General features: G+C 41.3%; 1 protein-coding gene across 5 annotated transcripts in view; it reads left to right on the forward strand.

Moving 5' to 3' along the window:
• LOC126353886 (potassium voltage-gated channel subfamily H member 8) overlaps nt 1–18,982 on the forward strand; it is a 1,477,332-nt gene that overhangs the window by 1,180,288 nt on the left and 278,062 nt on the right. For all 5 annotated transcript variants that reach the window (XM_050003094.1, XM_050003103.1, XM_050003121.1 and 2 more), the window contains one exon: nt 2,194–2,422. In XM_050003094.1, coding sequence (XP_049859051.1) covers nt 2,194–2,422 — 229 coding nt within the window. The remainder of the gene's footprint in view (nt 1–2,193; nt 2,423–18,982) is intronic.

The following is an 18,982-nucleotide window of genomic DNA, read 5'->3' on the forward strand; positions in this document are numbered from 1 at the left end:
AAATGTCTTAAATTTGTTTTCGATACTACCAATCGCTCCTATTTATGTTTGTCAGTCAGTGGACGTGATAACCAACGAGTACAAACTTTGCAGTAATTTACAGCTTCATGAACGTCTGCAAATTCTGAATTGTGGTAAACTTTCAACTCATGAGCAATGACGTCACTTCTTGCACAACAATCATCACTAATCATTTGCGGAGGTGTTTCGATTTTCCTTTCCGTTTTGGACTTGAATAATCTTTTTATCACAGACATCTAGTGGTTGATTTTCCTTTCAGTAATACAGCTATTACGGTTCTGCAGCTGTAGTTTCCGATTAATGAGCGCAGCTTTAGTCTCCTCAGTACACAGGAAAAGAAGTACTTCTCTCATTCGTTATTGGACAATGGGCCACTTATTATAAACTGCTCTGAAGCAACTAGGAACAGAAATATTCCCTGAACGAACATAGCTAACACACAACAGTAACAGTGTGAGCAATGCATGTTATATCTGAGACGACGCTGTCGTCAACCTATGGAGTGGAAAGGAGTTCCTTTACTTACTGACATTCGCTCGTATAAGCGGAATACGCAAGATTTATAACGAAAAATTACTCTATGTGAGTACATGTGAACGCTTTAATTCACATTGTCTTGTCAATATTAATCAAGGATACCATTAGGATATAAATTAAAGTATCTTAAATTCTGATGACACGCGGTTGAGCTGCCAGAATCTAGATTATTTCGAATTATGTGAGCGCGCTGCCATTGTAACGAATTATTGTTTGTCCTAGTTTATGTGAGTAAAGTTGGCAAAAAGTATAAGAAACTTCTCAGGATAGGTACATCCTTTCTTTTGCTCTTCATCACATCCCCATTCCCTAAAATAGTAGTCTTCGTGTCCAAACTTATTTATTATTTATCTCTTCTTGTTCATCATACTCAAACTGCAGATGAACTACATTTTTCGCCTATGACGATAAAAATTTGGATGTACGCGAAGGAAAACAATGCTAATCTGCACAGGAAACATCCAACAACATAAAATACGAAACATGTGGATTGAGTTGTGACCCCATAGTTTTTATTTTACGATTTTTCGAGTGTAAGTGCCTCGTATGTAGACGATGACAATATTGAAATAATTGCTAAGAATTCTAGTAAAAATTATTTTCGATTTCAGAAGGAGGGATAGTCATCCTTGCGAGAATTAAATAGCCTGTGTGACAAGACCAGGCATTCGATTAAATTGTGGCCCGATGGGACAAGGAGTTCTAATGTTACCATCACTAACGAAAATTAAATATTTCCCATATTATCAGAAGCTTCTCTCAAAAAAATTATGAGATATGTAGTCAGCGAAACGCGAACACATGCCTCTCACATAAATATCTCATTTGCTCTAGCTTCAGTAAAGCTAACAATAAAATTGTCCTCAGTTCCCTAAGACAGAAATGTTGGCTTATTTTGGTGTTCCCTAGCCACAGTGGCAACATCAATTCCCATCAGATCACCGAAGATAAGCGCTGTCGGGCTGGGCTATCGCTTGGATCGGTGACCATCCGGTCTGCTGAGGGCTATTGGCAAGCGAGGTGCAATCAGTCCTTGTGAGGCAAACTTAGGAGCTACTTGACTGAGAAGTAGTGGCTCCGGTGTGCTCACCACATGCCCCTCCACGTTCGCATCTAGTGACGCCCGTGGGCTGAGGATGACACGGCGGCCGGTCGCTACTGCTGGGCCTTCATGGCCCGTTCGGGAGGAAATTAATTTTAGTGTTAGTATGAACGTTGCACGCCATCAGCTTCTCAGTCTTTGCTCTGGAACTATAAGGCAAGGAAACCGTAATACTTCTTTATTCACTGGGCTTTTGTAAAAATAAAGGGAAACAAGAAACAATGAATGTTTCATTTTTAAGTTACTGTCGCGTATTAGGTTGCTGACAGGGTCAAACTGTGTGGCAGATCACCCTAAGACCTCTGTTTTTTTCCTCATCGTGGAATGTTTCCCCAGTTGACGAATTACTAATGAACTAGTACGACACACTTCACATTGTCTGTGATTGTAGTGACAGTTGCTTGTTTTGTGTGGGTGGCTAGTAGCGTGTAGTAGTCGGTGGTGTGCTGTGGTGTGTTGTGGTGTGGTGTGAGTTGCCTTGAGGCCCTGCTGGACGCTGGCAGCGAGGTGCAGCAGAGTGCATTGGTGTGCAGACGCTGCTGCAGCCGACGGCGGCCCCGCTGCCCGAGTACAAGACGGCGGCGCTCAAGAAGTCGCGCTTCATACTCTCCCACTACGGCGTCTTCAAGAGCTGCTGGGACTGGCTAATTCTCATCGCCACCTTCTACGTCGCTGTCGTCGTACCGTACAACGCCAGCTTCGTCAATCCGGACCGACCCTCCATGGTCAGTGACGTCGTCGTCGAGGCGCTCTTCATCATTGGTGAGTAGCCCGAAGTGTATGATCCTTAATCTGGATTTTCAATGTTTAGCATAGTCCAGGAGGTTATTATCAATATTTCAGTTCCTTCTCCGTTCATGTGTCAGTCACATGCAATGAGCAGGAGCTGCGTTTTTAAATTGTCCCTTATTGAGCACTACTAGTTTCTAGCGTCTGTCACATGTTGCAGAACAATAAACAGGTGTGGTTGGTGGCAATTCATTGCGAGATCATACACTTTGACGACCATGCATACAAGCATTACCACCGTCATACCTTAGCAAAAGATTTTGCTGAAAACCCAAGGAAATTCTGGTATTACGTAAAATCGGTAAGCGAGTAGAAGGCTTCCATCCAGTCACTCACTGATCATTGTGGCCTGGCAACGGGAGACAGCAAAACGAAATCTGAAATTTTAAATTTAGCATTTGAGAAACCTTTCACGCAGGAGGACCGTACAAACATACCGCCGTTTGAGTCTCTTACAGATTTCCGTATGGAGGACATAGTGATAGACATCCATGGGGTTGTGAAGCAGCTGAATAGGTTGAAAATAAATAAATCGCCAGGTCCTGATGGGATTCCAATTCGGTTTTACAGAGAGTACTCTACTGCATTGGCTCCTTACTTAGATTACATTTATCGCGAATCTCTTGCCCGACGTAAAGTCCCGAGCGACTGGAAAAAAGCGCAGGTGACGCCTGTATGTAAGAAGGATAGAAGGACGGATCCTCAAAATTACAGTCCAATATCCTTAACATCGGTTTGTTGAAGGATTCTCGAACATATTCTCAGTTCGAATATAATGAATTTCCTTGAGACAGAGAAGTTGCAGTCCATGCATAAGCACGGCTCCTGCGAAACGCAACTCGTCCTTTTTTCACATGATATCTTGCGAACCATGGATGAAGGGTGTCAGACGGATGCCATATTCCTTGACTTCCGGAAAGCGTTTGACTCGGTGCCCCATTGCAGACTCCTAAGGTACGAGCATATGGGATTGGTTCCCACATGTGTGAGTGGCTCGAAGACTTCTTAAGTAATAGAACGCAGTACGTTGTCCTCGATGGTGAGTGTTCAACGGAGGTGAAGGTATCATCTGGAGAGCCCCAGGGAAGTGTGCTAGGTCCGCTGTTGTCTTCTATCTACATAAATAATCTTTAGGATAGGGTGGATAGCAATGTGCGGCTGTTTGATGATGATGCTGTGGTGTGCGCGAAGGCGTCGTCGTTGAGTGACTGTAGGAGGATACAAGATGACTTGGACAGGATTTATGATTGGTGTAAAGAATGGAGCTATCCCTAAATATAGATAAATATAAATTAATGCAGATGAATAGGGAAAAGAATCCTGTAATGTTTGAATACTCTATTAGTAGTGTAGCTCTTAACACAGTCACGTCGATTAAATATTATGGCGTAACATTGCAGAGCGATATGAAGTGGGAGAAGCATGTAATGGCAGTTGTGGGGAAGGCGGATAGTCGTCTTCGGTTCATTGGTAGAATTTTGGGAAGATGTGGTTCTTCTGCAAAGGAGACCACTTATAAAACACTAATACGACCTATTCTTGAGTACTGCTCGAGCGTTTGGGATCCCTATCAGGTCGCATAGAGGAAGGACATAGAAGCAATCCAGAGGCGGGCTTATAGATTTGTTATTGGTAGGTTTGATCATCACGGAAATGCTTCAGGAACTCAGGTGGGAGTCTCTAGAGGAAAGGAGGCGTTCTTTTCGTGAATCGCTCCTGAGGAAATTTTGAGAACGAGCTTTTGAATCTGATTGCAGTACAATTTTACTGCCTTCAACTTATATTTCGCGGAAAGACCACAAAGATAAGATAAGAGAGATAAGGGCTCGTACAGAGGCATATAGGCAGTCAATTTCCCCCGTTCTGTTTGGGAGCGGAACAGGGAGAGAAGATACTAGTTGGGGTACGAGGTACCCTCCACCATGCACCGTATGGTGGATTGCGGAGTATGTATGTAGATATAGATATATGTGCTATTCACGCGTGGCACGAGATTTTTATTTGATCTGAATAACGTATCCACATCTGTTATAGATGCACTTGAAAATGAGACACATTCGATACTAGCAGAGCTTAACAGTAGAGAACAGTGCTGTACCTCGAAGACAGCATCCTAGGAACACTTGATGATTCCTGGTCTGTGTTACAATCCAGTGACCGATTTTAGCATCGTATGAAGGAATGCGCCCTGGGTTATACTGTAAGTAGTTTCCAGCATTTTCTGCTGTTTTTGTTGTTACTGGACATGTGATTACGTCCTTTGTCGTGTTTGTACATATTATGACTTCTACAAGTTTAAGTATCTGCCTCCGTAGGTGACTGGGGGGCAGAGCTGTCTGACATGTGGAGGACCCATGTTCGATTCCTGGTAATGCCAGTAATTTTTCATTGATGGGAGGTGTGGGGCAGGGTGCACTCGGCAACGTGATGCCAATTCAGGAGTTCCTTGATCGAGTAGTAGCGGCTTCACGTCAAGAAACTGACAACAGTTGTGATCCTACGCCTTTCCATACTGCATCCAATGACACCATTGACAGAGGATGACAAGGCGGTCCGTCAGTACCGGAAGGCTTATCAGGTCCTGCGGACGAAGTTAATTTTTACTTTCCATTTTTACATATTTAAGTGCTGCTAGTATATTAAAGATATTCTGAGGATATTATTAATTCTCCAATTACAGAGTTTCATGATGAGTAATGTTCTGTATATTTTTAATACTAGTCAAGCAATAATTTGTTGGTTGCACACCTTTTTGAACCTTGAAATTGAAGGTCTCTTTATCGTGTAACACGTTATATTTCCAAAGAAAGTTTCCCAAATGCAACACTTTCAAATTTGTATAGAATATTTGTTCCTAGGTACGCGACAAAGATGTATTCTGCATAACTTTTTGTCGTTTGGAAAAAAAATCATTATTTCGGAGTCACTTTTACAATTTCAGAAAAAAGCTGCAACACACACAAAGCGAATGCTGTCATTTCAAAATGGAATAAGAAAATACAAGGTTATTATAAAAGATTCACTCGTTTTCAGTGTTCTGTATTTTCCAAAGTATTACACATACAAATATTCCTGATGCATGAATAGAACCCTAAACTCATAAAGATTGCATTTTGCAACAAATTATCTATGAGTGTCCCTAGGGACTCATGTCCGAGCAGTAATCAAGTTCGTTCCATACTTTAATGTAGCGCCATCGTAGCAACACTGATGCATTATCTGAGCTGTTCCAATATTGTTGGCAGTGCAGGTATGTTAACATGGTCTTCAATGTAGGGAAAGGTTCACGGCGTTACTTTAGGTGATCTGGGAAGCCCAAGTGAACACACCAACATCACCTTCACCACTAGAATCAATCCAGCGACGCTTAAGTTCGCCGTTTAGGTAGGAAGGAGCCTCGATGCTCCAAAGGGGATGGTGGAGTGAGGGGAGGGAAGGCGTGCACTGTCCTGTTGGAAGATGAAATTCTCGGACTCAGCTGTGGACACAACCACAAGTACGACATATCAAGGTAAAAAGTAACCGTCACATTCTCCTCATAGAAGGAAACCTTCCCAAAGAGTTTCGTCTGCGTTGCACAGTAAACACTAACCTTCGGCGAATCTCGTTTTTGCGCCAAAATTTGACAATTTTCAGTGCCCCACATTGTCACGGTCTGGCGGTTAACCTTTCTAGATAAGTGGGAGGTCGTTTTGTCGCTGAATATTTGCTCGCAGGACGAAAACACTTTTCTTGCTTTCTCACCATTATATCAAGGAACTGCAATCGTAACGGTACTTGGTAGGCGCAATGCAACCTCGGTGAGTTTACGGCTCTGTTCATTCTTCAGTCATATTTCTATGTATGTGTAATACCTTGGAAAATACAGAACACTGAAAACAAATGAATCGCTGATAGTAGCCCTGTATTCTGTTACAACGCTGGCTGGAGACGGATTTCTGAAAAGTAGAGAATTGTGTAGATGGTTCGATGAACCCTCTTCCAGGCACTTAAATGTGATTTGCAGAGTATCCATGTAGATGTAGATGTATTCCATGGTAAACCTGAAAGCACAGCCCTGTGCAACAATCACTTTCTTCAAATATATTAAGGTGTGGTGTCCACTCAGAAGAAATTGGTCATATGTAATGTGTTAACCAGTCAGATAGTCTATGGTTCATCAAGTTGTCATCTTGTTCCCAGCTAGTGAGTACGGGGCTCATAAGAGGTTAAATCTTCCCCCATGTATAGAAATCTATTTGTTGTATACAGAAGTGTTAAATATCTGTGGCCTGATTTTCATCATTTGAACAGTATCTGCAGATTTTCGAACTAGGAATCGCTATCTCGAACACGATACTTGATGACGCACAAGTAAACACAGTACAAAAGATATCGAAAATATAAATTAAATACTTATAAGGTTTTTCTTGTGCATGTTCCGATTTATTAGAGTATTAAAAATAATATCTTGTATGGTTACAGGAGAAGGACAATGTATGGCATTCTTAAAAGAATACGTACTTTTGGACTGATATCACATGTATGCAACAAGGAGCCTTGTAGAGCTATGGAACCATATTCACACGCCGATACCACTTTTTTACTTATAAGACACAAAACAAGGTATAACACACAAGCACAACAATAATAATCTTTCTCAGGTGTTATCTTATTGAGAAATAGTTGTGGAGGATTTCTAATTCAAGTTGATGCAATTGCCATTTATATGAAAGGAAATTTATTATTGGAAACATGGTATTCTGCTCTCGCAATTATTAATTGCTTCGTCATTCAAACTACATTCGTTCAGAAAACTTTCAGCCATTATTCTAACACAATTACTGCTAAACAATAAGAAGCATTGTAATGAACATAACAAATAGTAAAAAAATAAAAATCAATGATAATGCTGCAACTTCAGCTGTTCATGTGTAGGTAGAAAGATGACAAAATTTTGTTCTTTCAAGATGAAACCAATCCAAAAACACATTTTTCAGACATTGTCCACATATTTCATTGAATCTACATACAAAATTATAATATTGTACGAAACATGGTTCAGAAAATACGATATCATAAAGATGCATAAAAAACTGGCTTTTGCTTAAAACTGAGCGTAGATTACCAGAGTATATTCATCTAGCGTTTGAACATGAGAGCACTTAGTGACTCCCAGCGAGCTTCAAAAGTAATTTTAAACCTTCTCTAACTCTTTTCTCCCATAAATTCTTCAACTCAAATAATTAACACATGAACTCCTTTGTAGAGTAATCATTCTTTTGAAGCTGTCTTATGTATAGAACTTCGATCCTTTACAGAATCGTGGATTGACGGATGACAAATAATGGACATTCCAAGAGCTACCCGACTTGTGTAGGCTTTGAATGTTTTAGCTGCACATCTAGTCTTTTTTGTAGTCGATTCGTTCCATATAAGCCACTGCTGGAGCTGAGTATAATGCTGTAGCTTTTAACACAGGACGAACTTATCATACGTTTTCTCTTCTCAGTCACCCACAATAGGTTTTGTTGCATAGAGTTCCTCACTCTCGCTGGTGTACAGGTAACAAGTATAATACTAAATATAATAAACTTTTCTAAGTATGGATCCATTACAGCATATTTTAACAGAAACCTTAACTAGATCTGCACTATATATTATCCTCTGTACACCCAAAGGTTTGATGCAAGTAGTCACACAGGCCTCATAGCTGCCTACTTAGATCATTGCACATAGTTCGCATTTGCTCGCATAATTCAATAATTAATCCATATTAAAATATAATAAATGCAAATAAAGAAGTACAACCAATTAGTATAACAATCATATAGTTATAAATTTTTATATTCATAAAAATCTGGTCTCACATACCTACTTGTTGATTTTAATTCCAATGTGCTATATTTTTATAACGATCTATCGAATTTGAGAATCGTTCAGAAATTTCTGACAGTCATCATCTTTGGTCGCGATAAGAGCTAAAAAATGGATAAACAGGTGCGAAAGTGTCATAGAGGCATCAACCGTAGGAGTAGTACAAATATCACAACTCTGAAGTTGTTTTGCACGACAGAATGAAATGTATTCTGGTAAACATTCAATGGTAGCTGTAACCCGCCAGGTTAGCCGAGGGGGCTAATGCGCTGCTTCCTGGACTCGGTTAGGCGCCCTGGCCCCAGATCGACTCCGCATAGCAGATTGATGACAATGGCCGGTGTGCCAGTGAGCCTGGATGTTGTTTTTGGGTGGTTTTCCACATCCCACTAAGTGAATACCGGGCTGGTCCCCACGTCCTGCCTCAGTTACACGACTCTCAGACATTTTAAAATGTTCACACTCTTTCATGGCTTATACTAGACACATACAGCTGGGTACACTAATTCCGTTCCACGGGGTACGAGGTGGCAACAGGAAGAGTGTCCGGCCACCCTCTGACACTAATATCGCTAAATTGATAGTAACAAGGCCGACCACGCATTAAAGTGGGTCAAAGGTCCAAAGGAAAAGAAAAAGAAGATCAAATGTTAGCTGTAACAGGCAGAATACGTAATTTGTTGATGTTGCACATTTTCATGAATTTGACTGATATAAACCCACGTTGCCAACGTTCTTCTTTGACACGCCAGGGCACAGAAACGTAAGTGAAAAATCCGAGCAATTCACACATTTATCTACACTCCTGGAAATGGAAAAAAGAACACATTGACACCGGTGTGTCAGACCCACAATACTTGCTCCGGACACTGCGAGAGGGCTGTACAAGCAATGATCACACGCACGGCACAGCGGACACATCAGGAACCGCGGTGTTGGCCGTCGAATGGCGCTAGCTGCGCAGCATTTGTGCACCGCCGCCGTCAGTGTCAGCCAGTTTGCCGTGGCATACGGAGCTCCATCGCAGTCTTTAACACTGGTAGCATGCCGCGACAGCGTGGACGTGAACCGTATGTGCAGTTGACGGACTTTGAGCGAGGGCGTATAGTGGGCATACGGGAGGCCGGGTGGACGTACCGCCGAATTGCTCAACACGTGGGGCGTGAGGTCTCCACAGTACATCGATGTTGTCGCCAGTGGTCGGCGGAAGGTGTACGTGCCTGTCGACCTGGGACCGGACCGCACCGACGCACGGATGCACGCCAAGACCGTAGGATCCTACGCAGTGCCGTAGGGGACCGCACCGCCACTTCCCAGCAAACTAGGGACACTGTTGCTCCTGGGGTATCGGCGAGGACCATTCGCAACCGTCTCCACGAAGCTGGGCTACGGTCCCGCACACCGTTAGGCCGTCTTCCGCTCACGCCCCAACATCGTGCAGCCCGCCTCCAGTGGTGTCGCGACAGGCGTGAATGGAGGGACGAATGGAGACGTGTCGTCTTCAGCGATGAGAGTCGCTTGTGCCTTGGTGCCAATGATGGTCGTATGCGTGTCTGGCGCCGTGCAGGTGAGCGCTACAATCAGGACTGCATACGACCGAGGCACACAGGGCCAACACCCGGCATCATGGTGTGGGTAGCGATCTCCTACACTGGCCGTACACCTCTGGTGATCGTCGAGGGGACACTGAATAGTGCACGGTACATCCAAACCGTCATCGACCCGTCGTTCTACCATTCCTAGACCGGCAAGGGAACTTGCTGTTCCAACAGGACAATGCACGTCCGCATGTATCCCGTGCCACCCAACGTGCTCTAGAAGGTGTAAGTCAACTACCCTGGCCAGTAAGATCTCCGGATCTGTCCCCCCTTGAGCATGTTTGGGACTGGATGAAGCGTCGTCTCACGCGGTCTGCACGTCCAGCACGAACGCTGGTCCAACTGAGGCGCCAGGTGGAAATGGCATGGCAAGCCGTTCCACAGGACTACATCCAGCATCTCTACGATCGTCTCCATGGGAGAATAGCAGCCTGCATTGCTGCGAAAGGTGGATATACACTGTGCATGCTCTGTTACCTGTGTCTATGTGCCTGTGGTTCTCTCAGTGTGATCATGTGATGTATCTGACCCCAGGAATGTGTCAATAAAGTTTCGCCTTCCTGGGACAATGAATTCACGGTGTTCTTATTTCAATTTCCAGGAGTGTATATGTAGAAGCCGACTTCGCGTCCGATTTGAAATTCGATATTCATATATTTTACTGTTTGTGTAGCTTCTGCATAATGTTTAGTGGATTGTATCAGTTCCCATTTGTATTGTATAAAATACTTCGAAATTTCAACCATTTGCGAGTACCGCGATTAACTCATGCTGGCACGTCAAATGCATGGTGCCCAGGAAAGCTGCTTCCTCGGATCGCTAGACAACAATTCAAGCAAATCGTATTAATGGAGTTTATTACAAAAGGAAATGATTTCAATACTTTGCGACATATAGCAAGGGATGACAGACAAACATAAGCAAGCTCTCCAGTATATACAATTCGTAATACAAGTGAACCAATACAGTTTCTAAGTCACTGCAGTAGCGTTTGTAGGTCGGCTAGACTTTAGAACGGGCCGCGACCCTTGTATTCTCTTCGTGTAGAGGCTGCTCCTGCCTCGGTGTCGTCCTAGAGAGTGGTCCGTCAGCGTACTATTGGCTGACGTCGTCTCACAGCTCTCTCAGCTCAAACGTCTCTGGCCGACGTGCCAGCGCTTGACGTTACGCTGAAACAGGCTGTGCCCGATGGAAGCGTACTGGGATATTTGCTGTTCATGTTTTATATTAATGATCTTATTTATAATATTAATAGCAACCACGAACACTTTGCAGATGATGCAGTCATCTGTAATGATGAAGTACTTTCTGTAAGAAGCTGCATAAATAGTCAGATCTTGAAAAGATTATGTAAAACTGTGCACCTCACAAATTAAAAAAAAAAAAAAACGTGTATCCAATAAGCATAACATCAGTGAGTCACAGTTGGAATCGGCCAACTTATCCAAAACAAATATTTAGGTGTAACATTTTGTAGGGACTTGAAATGGAATGATCACATATGCTCAGTTGTATGTAAAGCAGGTGATAGACTGCGGTTTATTGGTAAAATAATGGGGAAGTGCAAACAGTCTATATAAAAAAATTGCTTACAAATCACCCGTGCGGTTCATTCTAGAATGTTGCTCAAGTGTGTGGGACCTGTAACAAATAGATGTCCAGTTCAGGAGATACTGGACGTACACAGGGAAGGGCAGCACGAGTAGTCACAGGTTCCTTTGACCAGTCGGGTAGTGTCACAGAAACCCTGAAGGAAATGAACTGGCAGACTCTTGAAGTTGAAAAGTATCCTGAGAAAGCCGACCCTAATAACTGGTACAGTTGGACGTACTCTCCGCCATGCACTTCACGGTGGTTTGCACAGTACGTACGCTGACGTTTATGTAGGTGTTACAAATTACACCTTTACTTAACTGCAGTTTATTCAATGATATAATTTCACTTACAAAGTCCCCCTTGAGTGTGAGGTCGTAAGTTCATTCTTTAATATAGGTCATCAGATAGTGCTGTGTTAACAATTAAGACACTACTCATATAAGCTGCTTATTAATAACCATGTGCGTCAGGAGCGTGACATGAAATGAGTGTCCGGGAGGTGCAGAGATCAACCTTCTATGGGATATACGTATTACACTTCACAAAATAGACATCGTAGACATTCAAGAAATTTTCAAAACAAACCATATGTATTATTTACAAAATAAACATAGTCGAGATGCAAGAAATTTTCGAAACAAAACATTAACTTTCATCATGAATATAGAATGTAAAATGGCGCGCAACAGTGATCATAAAGGTTCGAACCATCAAGATCGAAGGCGAACGCCTGGGAAGATACAACCATGTAGGACGTTCACCTAGGTGTCCGCGTTTAAGGAATGCGTATGGAAACATATTGTTGTAACGGGATGATGAGAACTGGCGGCATGTGATGGAATGCAACCGAACGCGAAACAGGCTGTCCGTTGATTCCATGTGGTATGAATTGCAAGGTCACGCCCTTTTCAGGAGGGACAGTTTGCTCTAAGGGATTATGGTTTTTATATGGAAACAGACAAAAGCAAGGTATTTTGACCAACTATTAGCCAAAAGTAGTGCTCGTACTATAGTTGTAGTTCTCTGACGCCCATTTTCCCTTTCTTACTTCCTGTGACATAAATATTCCCTACTGCCCTTGCCACATCAAACAGGCTAGAAATAATCATCGGGGACAGAGCATCTTGAACTTCTTGCAGCGCAATAAATAAGTTTCCAGCCAATTTGCCATCCAGGTTAATAGTCGGCATAATGGTATACGAAAGCGTTACGGCACTGATGTCAGCTGCTCCTGGTGCAGCTCTAATTTCCAGGATTTCCTTCATATGCATGCCCTCTTCAAACCCCGATTAGTCGGAGCTGAAAAACAATTTCGTTACTGAACGACGGGATGAGAATATTTCCCTCATCCACAAATTTTCTGGCTGATTCCGCCGTTTCCTGTGTATCGACAAGTTGACGCCGTGTTTGAACTCTCATTATCTTACGTCTTCTAATTCTGTTGCACTCTTTTGTAGTTATATAACTATCCACTGTTTCCCTTGAAATGTCAGTAATCTATTTCGCACGCAATTTTATGTACATAACGTAATAAGTCACTATCATGAACATGCTACAAATTGTAACGATATCCTTGAAAATATTAAACACCAGTTTGTGTAACAAGTGTGCCTTGTCCGTTGAATGTCCGTAGTTTTTCTTATGCACTATACCGTGATATTGCGACAGACTTATTCGAAATCTGTTCATAATATTGATTTTTTACTATGCTGTGGATGATCTTTCATGTATATGTTCCTACTTTTTAGCTTATTTTAATTCTCACTTGTATCAGTACATATTTCTTGCTGTAATGATTAAGCGTTGCACATTATACTTCATGCGTAATGTTGTCAAGTTACCTGCTGTATCTCTCTAGGTTGTTTCTTGTTTACGTTTCAAGAGAGCAAGAGAATATTTTGAAATAAGAATTCTACGAACAGTTACGTCCTACTGTGTTCGACAGTTTTCAATACCATCTTAGAAAACAGTGTAGGACTTGGGCGTAGCTTTGGATGAGCATTTGAAGTTGGCAGCAAATTCTGTCGCCCTGTGCTGGGTGACTTCCGCTTGCCTCTATACCCACAAAAGGTTTCAGAATATATTTCCACAGGATGTAAAAAGTAAACTCGTGCAGTCACTCGTTCTACCGAACCTCCACTGTTGTGACGCAATTCAAAGTGGCACGAGTAGTGGAAACACAAGACGGTCAGAGCTTGTTTCGTGTTATATCCTCAACATCCGTCGATATGATAGTCAGTGCTTCAGGATGGTGGTGGCCAGACAAATTACTTTATTACTACACACTATGGCCGCTTCACCGGCTCCTCATTGCACAAGCACCCAATTACCTTCGATCAGAGATTAAACACTTCCATGCCATCACAATAGAAACGCAACGTCCCACTTATCTCGTATCCTAGCTGCGGCCACTCAAGAAACGAAAATATTAGGTCTTTTGTTGTAGCTACTGCCTACTTCTGGAACAAGTTGCCCAGAATTCTGTACATAATTCAGTGACCTTCCACTTTCAATAAAAATTTGAATCAGTTCCTTCTTTCACCCTCGTTACGTTTTCCCCAAAAATTAACTTTCAAGGCCAACTTCCCCCACGTCAAATAGTCAAGCCAATGCTCCTGTCTATTTCCCTTTCGCTTTTCCTTCCTCTACGAGTCACGCCACCTTCTCTTCCGTCGTATTCATTAACTGTGTGTATCACGTTCTTCTTTCTCTCTTCCTTCTTTCACCCTCATTACGTTTTCCCCAAAAATTAACTTTCAAGGCCAACTTCCCCCACGTCAAATAGTCAAGCCAATGCTCCTGTCTATTTCCCTTTCGCTTTTCCTTCCTCTACGAGTCACGCCACCTTCTCTTCCATCGTATTCATTAACTGTGTGTATCACGTTCCTCTCTCTCTCTCTCTCTCTCTCTCTCTCCTCCACCCTTTTCTCTTACAGGCACTGGTCCTAGAGCTCATAATTTTAAAAACACTCCTTGCCGTAACTACTAATTATAACTGCTGATGAAGTGCCAATATGAACTGTGCGTATGTGCTTTTTTTATCTCTACTACTTTAATTTTTAATGTCTAAGTATAATAACATGCTTACTAAAATATACGAGTATATAACACAAAATATGTACAAGGTCTCGTTAAACGTGAGAGAGGGTCTTATCGCCCTAATCTTACCAGGTTAAAGAAATTAATACATAGATAAGTAAACAGATAAATAAATAAAATGAACATCGAATACAGCAGGAAAAACTAAGCTGAAACGCAGCAATTTATGAAAAACCCTGTTGTTTTCTTCGTTTTGTCATCATAAACCCTTAAAGACATAAATTTACTAAGGACTTTTTCTCTTATTGATACTAGCAAGGAATCCCTTGAGTGCGAGCTCGCAAAAGGTGAATGATATTTATGAAGTTCTACGCCCCACATAGAGTCTACCGTGCAACAACAATATTGGCTGCTAATGAAACAGCGGCGGGACTGGAAGCATCCACTGGTGAGCACAGCACGAGGTTACGGAGCGTAGTTGGACTGCTTAGTCGACGAGTATCGCAACAGCTCCTCAGACACTGTCCTTTACTGAGTACCACTGGAGACGGGATTTGTGGCTCCATGTCCGACAAAGATGATGAATTACATGACTCAACAACACTACTTTCAATATCACATTCCCTTGTTAATCGCGTATCGTCACCATTGTATTCCTCATGTACATTGTCCGCACACTTTGGCGTATAGGACACCACACATTCCACTGATGCATCTTGCAGAAACGCTAATATTTCATCTGCCACTTCTTTCTCATTTTGCGAAATTCCTTGGGATAGCTTTCTGACGAAATGTCAACTTCGGCAACTGTTGCTGTAGATATAATGCAATATTTGCTTTATCATTGTCATTGCCTTGCTTTGTATCAACGTTACTAGCACTGTAGCGCTATTGTGTTTCGATTATGACGGCATGGAACTGTTTAATCTGTGATGCAATGAATTGCCGGTGAAGCAGCTATAGAGTGTGGCAATAACGACCTTTGTCTGGCTGCAACCACCCTATCTTGGCATATGAACCACTGACGTTGTCATATCGACGGATGTTTCAGATATGACGCACACAAGTACACACGGTTAGCTCTGACCGTCCTGTGTTTCCACTACTCGTCTCATTTTGAATTGCGACACAACAGTGGAGGTTCGATAGAACGAGTGACTGCACAAGTTTACTTTTTACATCCTGTGGAAATATATGCTGAAACTTTTTATGGATTTAGAGGTGAGCGGAATTCGCCGGCACAGAGCGACAGTATCCGCTGCCCACTTGGAATGCTCATCAAAAGCTACATCCAAGTCCTTCACAGTTTCCTGTATTGTATTGCAAATCGTCGAGCTGAGTAGGAGGCAACTGCTCGTAGAATTCTTATTTCAAAACGTTCTCTTGTTCTCTTGAAACATAAACAAGAAACAACTTAGAGCCTTAGAGCCATACAGCAATTACGTTGTCAACACTGAACGTGCAAAATAACGTACAAAGTTTAGTCGTTACAACAAGAAATCTGTACTGCTGCAAGTGAGAGTTAAAATAAGTTAAAAAGTGGGAATATCTGACGTAAGCCGCAAAATGGAGGTATATAAAGCAAATCAAATGATTAAGATTCAGTATCTCACGACGTAGATTGAAAATGTGTTTGATTGCAGAGCACTGACGACGTTTTAACGCTTATAGGTGTATGGACCTATGTAAAATTACTCAGATAATTAAGAAGAATGCTTTATAGCGACTTCAAAAACTGAACCAATAGATGTTCAGACTCAGTGTAGCAGTAATTACCTTTTTTTTATCTCACTTCTTAAAGCGAAGTTCAGTGAATAGTTTCTTAACAATGATATACTTTGCTGTCACGGCCTTAAGGAGAACGTAGTTTGTTATGGATTGTTCTTTACTCTACCCATCCACGTTTCAGTGCTCATTTATTTATCGTCAGTGATCTTTCTTTGTACTGTTGTAAGCTATCAAACAAGAACATGCAGGTAAAAAAAGATCCAAAGTATTCCACCAAATGTGAGAATAGTGTACACATTTTGTAAATTTTAACTGAAAAAAATAACATTTTATACATCTTCACCATTTGCAGTAACAAGAAAAACAAGTAGTGATGCAAAATCACTGAAATATAACTGGTTAAAAGTAGAAAAAAGTTAGGTGATTTCCCCTAAAAGCGATTACACTTAAGAACGTTAATTAAACAGTGAAAGGGAATTAAACGGTATTACACTGCAACAATTCTCTATTAGATTATGCAAGTTAGTTCTTAAAACTCTCTATTCTGGCTGTCTGAGATACTTGCTCCTGCAGCATGTCTTTTGTATTTTCATCATCTCGTTAGAAAGGAATTAAACAGTTTTATATATAGCTCGCAGCTGCGGACGTATCTAAATGAAAACGTTGAAAATAAAATAGGCAACATCTTTGCTCAAAAATGTTCTTCCACTATTGTGTTACGTGGTGCACTCCTGTCCACGCAGGTCGATCATCAAGCGTAATTTGCTTCTAATGTTACCAGCCCTATTCTTGATCGAAATGTATTCGAGAAGTTTGTGTCACGGGACTGTTATGTATTAAATGTTTGAAACAGAATTTAAAAAAAAAAAACTGTTTAGTTGAAACTAAGTGAGAATAAACGTAACACTTCCCAAAGAAGGTGCTAGGAACATCCTTTGACATTTGATGGATCTTCAGTTTTCGGAACTGTATTTAAGAATAGTATACGATTTCATTTTAATTATGGTTGACAAAATACACTTGTTCGTTCAGCATGTCATGGGAGCTGATTATGGTTTTGTGGATGTATATTCCTATTGGTTCCATCAGATTTAAACTCCAGAAGCGGTACACGTGTACAAAAATAACCAAAATGAATTAGCAGTACTCCATATTTAGCACAATGTTAAAAACCTATACTTGCTCGATCACATAGAAATTCACGTCCATGAAACCATAAAACATGAATCCATGCTAAGTGGGTACCAATTTTACGGACTTACTATAACTGTTATTACAGCTTAGCTTTTGCATCCAACAGTAACCTATTAACCGTTAGCATAACTGTTTCAGCCATACAGAAACATGTAGATTACTCACTGAAAGAAGTAATATACTATTGTGTATTGCAGCTACCAACAATTAACGCCATTATAAATCCAAGGTGTGTGCCTTTCACGTTCTCTGGTAAATTTCTTGATCTAGCCCGTTATCTTTTTCTTCTCTCTGCTCGATATTTTCCAGACTTAAAACATAACTTCGTAAGAAAACGTACCTTTCTACGACCTCACCTTGCTCAACAGTAAGGGACATAATTTCAGAAGCAAATTACTCCTGACTATCGATTATAGGAACTAAAATTTTTCGAGTTAACACAAGAGACATAAATATCTCAAACTACTTAATGATTATAGATTACAACGGACAAAGTATGTGATGTTTATAGATTACAACGGAAATTTATTGCATCATCACCTCCAACGAATTTTGATGCCTTCCGGATGTCAATGATAATGGCTAAGGAGCGTCGTAGAACTCAGAACATAGGTGACGTCCTGTTTGTCTTCTGAAAGAGCATCAAACCTACTTCCAGGAAAAAATTAAATTAAGAACTGAAATGACTGACATGTCGCTACATGGAAATTTAAACCGCAAGCAACTCAGGCGTTAAAACATTAAATCAATCAATTGAACAATGAAGTCCTTAGTACAGAATGATTCCTTCATTTTTATAATGAGGAGAACAACTTAAAAAAATATTAAACTGGCTTTTTTGAAAACCCCATGTTCTTCAGTGTACCAGTATATGTAATTTGATATTTGCGATGTACCTGCTGCTGATATGGGTCCACTTTCGAGTGAGCAACGAAAAGATTTCGTGACTAGCAGTACTTGGTTTTTCTTAAAGGCCATTCAACATCAGTCCCGATTGAGATTCGGAACTGTCTACTATAAATTTAATTTTTCGAGACCCTTCTTCGACAAACCTTTTCTCACAGCCGAGGTCTACCATGATTAACATCCGTTAGTCTGGGAAATTTTATAATAGCTCTGTCATTTCGTCAACAACCTCATTTTTTTATTACTTCACTGTATACCACTCCATATTAGGGTAAACTGGTAATTCTTGTAGATTTCTACAAAATAGCGTTTTGTTTTCAGCCCCATACTTGGCTTTAGTTTAAATCTATTTTCAGCATTTAACTTTTTTTTTATTGGCCTCAAGAAAGTGGCTTCTGCAAGACGTTTTCGTTGAATGAAAACGTTACGTGCCCTATAAACTATTACTGTTCAGAGTTGGAAACATATTCCTTTTCTGAGGAGAAAAAAAAGAAAGGCTTTCGCGATCGCTGCCATATTCACTAAAAGTTTTCTGGGTTTGTGCCCACGTTGTCAATGGATAGAACTGGGACGTTTCGGTCCCTGTTGCGAATGACCTACTTCAGGGTGTTTTCTT

Source organism: Schistocerca gregaria, chromosome 1 (genome assembly GCF_023897955.1).
Source record: "Schistocerca gregaria isolate iqSchGreg1 chromosome 1, iqSchGreg1.2, whole genome shotgun sequence".
Lineage (NCBI taxonomy): Eukaryota > Metazoa > Arthropoda > Insecta > Orthoptera > Acrididae > Schistocerca > Schistocerca gregaria.